The sequence below is a fragment of the Tachysurus fulvidraco genome, chromosome 13 (genome assembly GCF_022655615.1).
Source record: "Tachysurus fulvidraco isolate hzauxx_2018 chromosome 13, HZAU_PFXX_2.0, whole genome shotgun sequence".
NCBI lineage: Eukaryota > Metazoa > Chordata > Actinopteri > Siluriformes > Bagridae > Tachysurus > Tachysurus fulvidraco.
This window is the reverse complement of record NC_062530.1, coordinates 22,462,366-22,473,659: the sequence shown is the minus strand read 5'-3', so window position 1 is coordinate 22,473,659 and position 11,294 is coordinate 22,462,366. Positions and strand designations below refer to the sequence as shown.

Sequence of the window (11,294 nt, the reverse complement as noted above, 5' to 3'; positions counted from 1 at the left end):
GCACTTTCAAGATTAAACCTGATAACAGTGCTATCTTTTAGAATAAAGGGTGAGATATGGGTTTCTTGAAAAGAATCATTCACTGTCATGTTTCATGTTACATTTGGGTAGCTATTACTGTACTTTACTTAGGTGTAAAGATGACACACTAACCAGTACATTATATTACCTAGTACAGCCAGCTTTGAATGGGAAATCTGTTGTCTTTCACTGATATCAACTTTTATATATTATACAGATATATTGCTATGTATATATGGAAAAAATAAAAAAAATAATTCAAAATAGATAATGATTCAAAATAAAAAACTTTCTTTTTGTTATGATGATTTAAATCAGAGTTCAGCTATGGTTTCCTTTTTACATGTATTTTATTTCAAATTCTTTACAAAAATGTATTAGAACCTCATTTTATTTCTGAATTATATAGAATTAAATATTTGTTAATTCAATAATTTTTTTCAATACATTTTTTATTCAAAGCCAATGTCATTTTTGATAATAAAGATGCTAATCAATGCTACATTATTCAGTATAAGATCATGCTTGCATCTTCTCTCACTAGCTTACAACTATTTGTGTATGAATTCAGTTCGATTGTACAAATATCAAGAACATGACATTTCTGAAGCACTTCCTGATGGCTCAGTAGAGTTTTGCTGGGTCAAACAGAATATGCAAAGTTTTAAGGATGTCAAAGCACCCTAAAAATTCTGGCTTAATGGGCCTCATTTTAATTTTTTAAGTAAAGATGTGTTTGAATGTTTGCATTAGCCAAACAAAAATAATAAGATTTACAGACCTTCTGGAAAAACAATGATGTTCTCCATACTCACATCCACATGCTGTATTCCTGACACAGTGCAATTTGATAATTGATACAGAGGGCTGGAAAATTTACTTCCAAACATTACAAGAAGAGGCAGAAGTGCACATTTCTGACACTTCTACGCCATTAAAAATATTGGGTAGTTTTTCTTGGCATTCAAAGAAGTTGCTGTGGCAAACAGAACCAATTTTTAAGCCAGTTTATAGTTATAGTGATAATCTCTAAATTCATCCATTTATGGAGTGTCCTCTTTTTTTGCCAATTGAAAGATAATTTTTACTTAATTCATGTGTTGACTCACTTGACTCACTCACATATAATTCATGTGTTGACTCACTTGACTCACTCAGGAATATAAAATTGTCTCTGTGGATAAACGCAAATTATCATCAATTACAGTATAACTATAATACAATTTATGTGCCATATCAAGTCAGTCAGTTGAGGTTTACGTTAGTTAGTAATGCATAAATGTATAAATGTATACACACCCAGGAGCATGAGTAGAATATGATTGTAGTTGTTTTTTTTTAATTACAGGATTTTAATGAATAACACATTTTTTATATGTAAATGCTCCCGTGAACCATTTATGAACATGCTTGAAAAAACAAGGCTCAAGCTAGGTTTCTACATAAATGTTGGGTCATTATAATGAGTCACAGAGTGTCCCTGAAAAACATTCACCTCTTGGACAAAAACATTTCTTTGTATACAGAGAAAAAGGCTACAAATGGTTGTCTGGGAACCTGGTGTACTTTACTGAGACATCCACCCACTTTTCTGATGTTAAAATAATTGTGTGAACAGAGAAACCTGATATGTCCAGCCTAATTTCATAGAGCTTTCATCTATGACGTAATGTCCACCGATTACTATGGTAAAAAAAACAACCGATTTTGTTAACAGAGATACATTATACACACCTATTGTCCCTTTATAAGGTACACCTAGCATAAAGGTACACTTTGTGTATATGCAATTGTAGCTTTAGAGCTGCTAGCTTTAGAAAACAAATCAAAATCCTAAATCTTGTCTAGTGGGAAAGAGAATTCACTGAAGGGGAAAGGACACCGGAGAGGCATTTTCTTTCTGGTTGTGGTCAATTTAGATTTGCAAAAACTTCATGTAGGTCAGTTTTTAAATGGGAATTTACAGACCTCAGTCTTCCAAACAGTTAGGACTCTGTACCCTGTTCATAGTGAAAAATGCCATGATATGTGCCTCACTTACTACATTCATATATACATTTACATGTACAGCATTTAGCAGACGGCCTTATCTAGAGTGACGTACATAAGTGCTTAAAGCTCTATCATTGGATACATTAATGCTGGCTCACTAGGTTACATACTTAAGATAGCATGAGTTTAAAAATTGTTCAAAGTTACAATGAAAAGGTGTCAAAAGGTTGTGTTTTATTTATTTTTTTGTTTTTAATAAGTGCAAAAAATAGGGAAAGAAGTGCTAGTTGAAGTGTTTCCTGAATAAGTAGGTCTTCAATCTACTCCCTTGAAAATAGCCAGTGACTCAGCTGTTCGAACTCAGCTGTCCGAACCCTTAAATATTATTTGAGTGTAGGACCTCTTCAGCATGGTAGTATGTGTGATTAATCTATGATTGTCTGGTAGCTGGACTTGAAACGTTGGTTGATTAAATCAGCCGGTACTGGACTACAGTATGTGTCCCTGTTAGAAAATGGGATTTCAGTTATCAGATTTAATGTAATCCTGATGCATTGAAAAATGATTTACAGCTTGAAAGGATTATCTGTATTTTCTGCATCAGTTATACATGCTTGTTATAAAGCAGAAATTAGATAATTACAGAGTAGATTGAAGGTTTAAGTCATTGTTTTGCTCGCATGACTTAGCCTGAATAAGAGAAAGGGCTGAGCGGATTCTGAGAAAGAGCATGAGTTTGCTTACTCTGTTATCCACCTTGCCCTGCATCCTGTTCTGTAAATCCACCCTGCTTTCGTGTAGAGCAAAAACCTTATTTTGTATATGGATAAATACCGATTATATTTATACATACTTATACATAAATACAGATTATGTTTATGCATATATACATATAGGTCCTGCTTTACCAGTAAGAGGAACAATGGCAAACTCGGGAGTTAAGAAAGTGGGGACATGATTTTAATTGTATGAATCTTTCAATCCCTGACATAAGCATATCTACACTAGGTAGGTCCAACACTGTATACTATACTAACAATTTCCTGTTTCAATAAAACAGTCATCACAATACAGTACATCCACACTTGATTAATCCTGCTTATTGTGTCTTGCATGATTGATTCCAGAAATCAACATTTAGGTATTTTATTGCTTGTTTGCTTATTAAACATATTTCAGCTAATAATAGAACAATAATAATAATATAACACTTTTGTTATATTATATATTATATGCATAGAGAATTCAAAGATTGGTAAATATATATATATGTTAAAATAGTAAAGTTACATAAAATTTTACTTAAGATTTTACTTGCAATGTTAGCTAGAATAAAGCTAATACCATCACAAATTAAAGCAGGACTGTTGTCATTTCTTATCACTCTTATGGTTTTTTTTTTTTTATATTACTCTGATATTAAAATGCATTTGTATTGGTTTTGTTTTATATTATTATTGTGGAAGCTATACATTTGTTACTACAGTAGCTGTAAGCTTTGCAGGTGAGCAGGATGAAATACAGTACATAAAATATATTAAGCAAGTCTGGGTGTTTTGATTTATTAACAAACTGGAAAAATTACCTAAATAACAGATACAATTTATAAATCAACAAATAAATCAACCCTATTTCATACCCGTTGGACCTTAAAAAAATGATACCTATAATGCAATACCATATAAAGGAGTTCCATTTTTACCCAAACATCCTGGTGACTAAAGGTGGTGAGTGAAATATTGAATATGGTCATCTGAGGTACAGAATTCACTGCTGCTAAACTTTTCTTTTAACTGCATGAGAGGTAAGAGAGGCTGGTGAAGTAATAACTATTTATAGTTCATAGGATATTTATTATAAATTGATTTAAATTATGATGACAAATTATGTATGACGTAGTTTTTAAGGATTTTAATCACATTAACTCCACTTCATGTCTGGTTGCATCACATCATCCCTTTGGGGGATGCATCACACCATCCCTTTTGTATTACACCAAGACTTTTATTCCATACTTAAATGTTTGAACTATTAAAAATTTAACTACTTGAACTACAAAAATGAAACACAATGCAAAGATTAATGAGGATGAAGATATATAAAATATTTTGATAAAATGTGGGGTTTTTTTCTTAATTTTATGCAAATCTGGGAAACTTTATTCAAGATTTTGTGTATATACTGTACATCCTGATTGTAAGTTTGTAAGAATGGAGGTTTTGCTTTGTTTTAGTGTGTATGTACATTTCATAAAAAATACAAATTGCTCAAAAGAGTTGTTTCGCATGTGTGTGCTGTACATCAGTTTGCAAATATGGCTAATTGTCTACTGTATGTCATTACTTTTCTTTTTCTGCCCTCTTGCAGCTTAACAAGGAATAAAAAAGCACATTGGCATTTAATCAGACTATCCATTACTGTGTGTCACAAATAATTAGATAATCTGCTGCAGGACTCGCAAAAAAATTCAAGAGATTGGGATTTTTTTAAATGCCTTTTATTGATATTTTAGAAAGAAGACTTACATAAGAACATATATTGATATTCCATATAATAGTAGTAACATGTATGTTTTTGTTACTTAACACACACCTCACTTTCCTGCCCTTCACATTGGATTTCCTTTGCCTCAATTTTATACTTAAAGCTATGTACACTGAGACAGACATTTATCTAATACATTGGGTAACAAAAAAAAATCCTAATAAAGTTTCAAGAAGATTCATCTACCTAGCCAAACTTTATCAATCAAATAATCACAAACAATAAACTATTATACCAAGAACATGATGATAGATGCAAGTTTCATCACGTGTAGCATCATGCTATGTGCTTTGAGCATAACACTGTGGAGTGGACAGCAATAATGTTGTTATTTACCAATGTGTTATTTATTTTGTGAACCATGCTCCAGTTTCAAAGAATAGGAAGGTGATATGTGTTAAGAAACAATACACCAGATACATTATTGTTCACTCTATTTCTCATAAAAGCACCCAAACTAATGAAGAGATGATTACATGAGTCTAGCAAATAAAATGGTACACAACATTGATTATTTAGTCAGTCAGTCATTTTCAGTGGTCAGGGTCATTTGCAGTCACTCTCTTGGTCAGGGTCACAGAGGGACCAGAACCAATCCTAGGAACACGAGTCCACCACTGGGCACCATGCATACATAATCATTTAAACACTCATTTATCTCATTCCATCTGTTGAAACCTGAGACTGTCAATCTGAGTATCGTAACGATGAAAGCCGCCTGGAGGTTTGGCAAACTGACTAGCACAAGGTGGTGTAGCTACAGGAGCCACTTTGGCAAAGTTGGAGAAATCTATATGATACTTTCCCTCTTTGCTGCGGGAGATGATAGGGAGGAACTCATAGCCCCACATGATCTCTTTAGGTAGGTAGGAAGTTCTGACCTGGCATGAGGAGCTGGTGGACTCGGCAGTGCCATCGAGAAACACCACTAACTCAAACTCCTGCTGGTGAAGGGTGTCTACTGTCATTTGGAAAAATGGGCTTGATTCATCAATGATGTGGTACAGGGTCAAAGGGCAGACAAAGAAAAGATTGTCCTTTCCAGCATCTACAATGAAATCTATCCTGATCTGGTCCATTATAATGGTCTCACCTTCAGGAGTGACGGTTGTCTTAAGAAGTTTGCCATAGATCTGACTCCCAACCATGAGAGATTTGCGCATATTGGCCACTCGTATCTGTAAACAGAGACTGCCCTTTTGAGAAGATATAACTGCCATCTTGCTAAAACTGAAGGTTCTGGCTCTTTTTTTGCCTCTTGCAACTTTAGTCATTATCACCCCACACCAAAAGCAGATAATCACTGTCCCAAAGACACACTGAATTGTGAAAATGGTGAGGGTACTAGGGCAATATGGGGTGAGTTGTCGATAGCCATAACCAATGGACATCTGAGTCTCTATAGACTGAAGGAAGGCACCTTTCATATCAAAAAGATTTACTACACAAGGGTTATGGCCAGCAGGTGGGTTTTGCCAGGTTAGGTCACCATTAGCAAAAGCAGCCCAATACCAGAATAGTCCGAAGAAGAACCAGGCAAACACAAAGGAGGCGCCAAAGAGAAAGATGACAAAACGCCAGCGCATTTCCATTAAGGTGGTCCAGAAATCTAGGAAGTAAATGAATAATTGGCTGTGTTTCACACTGCCATATGCAATGTTGCAGTGGCCATCTTTGGTCACCAAACGATTTTGGTGAATCCTGCGCTTATCCAGGTATTCTCTGAGGAATTCTGGTAAGGTGCGTGTCATTTTCAGTACCTAAGATAAAAAAACCTAGAAGACAGAACATAAAGACATACTGAAACTGTACACATAGAAGGGGGTTCTTTTATGTAGCCTTTTAACTGTAAATAAATTCCTCAGAACAGGTTTACTTTATTAAAACAATCCAGTCATTGAAACATTAGACTTTAGACTTATTATTAAATGTCTACAATAATATATATATATTTTTTTTTGGAAAAGACCTTTTTAATAAAGGATATTTCTCCAACAGAACAGATTAGATCAAATACTGTATGACATTTCTTATCTGCCAACATATTTGTTGAATTTTTAAAGTTGAGATCAGGCTCATTCGGTTCATTCAAAAATAATTCATTAATAATTCAATAATAAATACTTACTTAATAATGCTGGTTTGTAACGAAGGTAAGTACAATTTTTGCCTTGTTATGCTTCAGTGACCGGTTTGTGATACATGTGGCTTTTAATAAAATCTAGCTTTTCACATGATATTTTAATTAAAAAAAAAATTTGCATTAGAAATAATGTTCTTGCACTAGTAGATTGATGTTTAATTCTAAAGTCATCTCCGTCTTCTCATTTATTATAACAGCATATCTCAAAGAAAGTACTACTAGTGAACGGTCATTAGGTGATCAGGTGATTAGTTGATTAGTGATTAGAATGCCATATGACCTGCAAATAAATAAATAAATATATATATATATATATATATATATATATATATATATATATATATATATATATATATATATATATAGAGAGAGAGAGAGAGAGAGAGAGAGAGAGAGAGAGAGAGAGAGAGAGAGAGAGAAATACATCTCTGAATTTGAGATCTAGACTTTTTATATAGGAAGAGGAGATATAAACTCTCCTAATTTAAACACAATTATTATTCTTTCCTGATCTTTTGCAGGTCATTTTACACTTTATTGATGGCTTAAAAAGCATTGCAGAAGAAGAAAACTTCACATTAATTCTTTGTCTTTTTTCTCAATGTCAAAATGATTAAAATATGTTAGGATTCATTAAAAAAAAGTAACTTGTGAATCAAGTGAATTATTGTCTAGCTGCAAATATTGTCTTTCACTTTTACTGGTATAGCAAATATTGTCTGAATAATGAATGGACAGAAATACGGTTTGTGAAAAGTAAAATGTTATCAGTACTCTTGAATTCACCAAAGTTACATGGAAACATAGAAAAAATATTAGTTTAATTTTAATCAAACTTTGATTATGAAAACATAAAAAACTGCATATTTTAACCAATGGCAGCCAAAGTATATCTGTTTTCCTTTTGAATGTTCCAAGGCTAAGGAAACTGAGAATGTTCCTAAAGTTAAAATATACTGTAAGTTCTTGAAATAAGCATTACCACAGCTCACTTTATTCACAAACCCTCTGTTAATAATGCAATGAGTCATGCTGGAGAATTGACATGTATTATATCATAACAGATCTTGACCGGCTACAGCTGTGTATTGTGTAAATCTTCCATAGGAAACAACAGAATCTTGTGTGCAGGTAAACAAATTTGGAAATTTGTTTGTCCTGGGTAACAACACCAAACAAAAATTGTGCCAGATATAGTATAATAAGAAAGAAATTGATGGGAGGGAGAGAGAGAGAGAGAGAGAGAGAGAGAGAGAGAGAGAGAGAGAGAGAGAGAGAGAGAGAGAGAGAGAGAGATTTTGTATCAAAAAAATTTTTCAATACACATACCTCTCAAACAAATTCTTAGATGTCTGCAGGGAAAATAGTTTAACAGGTAGGTATCTCACTCTACACAGCTATTCACTGATTCCTGTACAACACCGAACTCCAAATGAGGCCACTAGTTTATTCCTGTGCTGCTGCCTGCTTCAAGAGATATCAGTTTCAAAGAAACATACTGACCAATCATATGTTTTTTTTCTAAACTGTGTAATAACAACCTCTTTTTTTTACAATAGCAACTGTGCAATAACACAATTTTTAAACTGTGCGATATAAATTAATAAGATAATTGCTCGATCGTGTAACTATCGTATTGTTTGCTTCTTTTCTTTTGTATCTATACTTTCTTTGCTGCTGTAACATAGCACTGTGGGACGAATAAAGGTATACGGTATCATATCTTATCTTATATCTTATCTTATAAATGAATTCAGTCTGCTAATAGTGTGGATTCTTGTATTGAAAGTACGATCAGAAAAAGAGCAGAACTATTCGGTTCTGGTTCTAAATGTTCTAAATCATGATATTTTATATGAATTCATATATTTAATTAAGACTTTATAGAATCAAAAACACAGGTATTTTATTTTTGTCTGAAGGAACAAATTCATTTAATTCATATCGTATTCCCACCACATTCTCATTTTAGGTGATGGTTCTTATACATTACCTACATACCAAAGAGCTTATGTGCGGCTACAATTTGCTCCCTGTTATCTCAGTCGGCATAGAGGGAAACATACTGCACCCTGTGCCTACTGCTTCACCTTTCAACAATGTGTTTATACTCATGATTGTGAATCACAGTTAAAGTCGATCCCACTCCAGAGAAGAGATGCCCGAATACTAGACCAAATTTATACTAACTCTGAACACAGTAAATTATTTCAGTAACTCTTTACAGTAACATAACTTAACAACAGTTTATTAATACATTAATTCAATTCATGTTTATTTGTATAGCGCCTTTTACAATAGACATTGTCTCAAAGCAGCTTTACAGAACATAAAGATAGAGCAGAAGGTAAACATAGGAATAATAAAATAAATAATGAATAATAAAAGAAAAAGAACTGACAGAATAAAAAATTAACTAACAAACATATTTTGTATAACGTATTAACATGTACTTATGATGGTTGGTTCTTCATTAGTTCATGATAGTACATGTCTAAACTCAATATTTTTTAGTAACTTAGTTATTTAGTAACTTAGTAACTTATTTTTTAATAACTTAGTTATTAGTGCATGGTTATCAAGGTACTGTTTTTGTAAACAGTATCTATCTATCTATCTATCTATCTATCTATCTATCTATCTATCTATCTATCTATCTATCTATCTATCTATCTATCAATTTTGTGGACAAAAATATTTAATTCATTTCCTTGTTAAATTATTGACAGAAAAATGCTAAAAAAAAAAATAAATAAACGTCTAAGTAACGGTTTTTTTTTTGTTTTTTTTTACCTTTATGTACTTTAAGAAAGAGTACATAATGACAAATTAACTATTGGGACATTTTAGAAGTCGTTTATATTGAAGGCTATATTATATTTAAAGTTAATAATCTAAGGCACATTGCTAACTGAACAGAAGTGTTCTGATAAATTCTTTTTTTTAGGAGATACAGTATATAGCATTGCTGTGCTGCAGTATAATATGTGGTAATTTGCATACTTTTAAGTCCTTGTAATCAATTGGGGCAAGAGATGATGACAAGTCTTAGTTTTAGTGTACTGTACTGTTATGTGTATATTTTAATTTCATCTTTTATGTCAAGCGACTTTTGAAGACGCTATACAAAAGTTTATTATTATTATTAGGTCTTGACATCAAATGCCATTATGTGATGATAGCACCAAAGAGGCACACAACTACACAACCACCGGACACCTGTTCTGCGTTACTCCTAATAAGCACCCCTATTTATCTGTTGTGTCTCATTATCAGGCTTTTGTTGTTGGGTGTTGCTGGGTGTACAGGACCATAATATCCCTCATAGTTTATATGTTCTTTGCCTTCTTACCACAATGCATGTTTATGGTTCTTTTTTGTTTGTTTTGTTTTGTGATGTGTTTGTCAGTTGTGTTAATTTTCACCATCTTACGTCTGGTTAAGAGGAACATATTACATTTCAGGAACATCTGTATTTTTCAGAACTACAGTTTTTTAAGTTTAATGTCAAAAAATAGCACATGAAGGCTTTTTGCATGTCACCACAAGTGTTATCCCAGCATGCTGGCTTGTTTGTTTGTGTTTCATTTTCATGGGATTTGTCACCACAGTGTTATCCCCTTTAATGAACCAGTTCTGTGGCCAGCCACCAAGCCTGTGGATTTTTTTATTGCAAGATTGCCAATAAAAGAACATGGACATTTTTTATCAATTCCTCTTGCTCATGTCTCTTCCTCAAAGATACCATAATATTACACACCATTATTTCTTCATTCTGCATTAACATTAAACTACCAGTGTTTTCTGCATAAATAAACCTCAAGTTCATAGAAGAAGCCATTAAAAACACTTCATGGTCTCTTTCTCTCTGGACTGAATGTAAAGCAGATGTTCTAGGCTCCCATGAGTTCAGTGCGCCGTTACATTTATTCTAATTAACAGCTTCTTCTTTTGTCTATGCCTGCTGCCAGTTCCTCTAATCATACACAGTAAAGCTCCGTTCTCCTCTTCTTCTTTTTTTTTGTTCTTTCTGTCACTGCAACACAAGAAGGATCCTACCGTTGTTTTCTTTCCAGCAGCTTCTACAGCCCTTTATCCTGCGAGTGCCTGAGATCAGTGATGAATAATCACATGTCCATAAAATGAATTTCCTGCTTACACGATTGTATTTCTTGACCATATTGTACAGTTATAGAAGAGAAAGTATTTTATGTTTTTTACCCATAATCCTGGTTTATCTTGTTTCACATTAGTCAGGTTTGGTAATATCTGACATCAGCCCTTGCTGCACGATGCTACTGAGTCGTTTTTTTTTTTTTTTTTGGCCATGGTATATAATGATGATAAATCTAGGGATAAACGCAGTGTGAAATGCCCTAAAGTTTCTTCCTTTTTATTGTCTCAGGAGATTTTCCTTGCTAATGCCACCTCTGGCTTGCTCATTAGTCATAAACTTAAAAAATATATATCTATATATTTAAAGTATCTGCTTTATAACAGCACCATTGTTAAAAGCTCTAAAGTAGTAAAAATTAATTGAATTGAACTGAAAGAATAGACATCAGTATTTCTTGTGAGGAGTATTTTAGATACA

General features: G+C 33.1%; 1 protein-coding gene across 1 annotated transcript; it reads right to left on the bottom strand.

Moving 5' to 3' along the window:
* Window positions 1-5,081: 5,081 nt before the first annotated feature.
* LOC113652719 (ATP-sensitive inward rectifier potassium channel 1-like) lies at window positions 5,082-6,326 on the bottom strand. Its single transcript, XM_027161965.2, has one exon. The coding sequence runs from the start codon at window positions 6,306-6,308 to the stop codon at window positions 5,217-5,219; it is 1,092 nt and encodes a 363-aa protein (XP_027017766.1). The 5' UTR covers window positions 6,309-6,326; the 3' UTR covers window positions 5,082-5,216.
* Window positions 6,327-11,294: the final 4,968 nt, after the last annotated feature.

Excerpts from the sequence above, each read along its gene's own strand:
- LOC113652719 (XM_027161965.2), bottom strand. The coding sequence starts at position 6,308 with ATGACACGCACCTTACCAGAATTCCTCAGAGAATACCTGGATAAGCGC.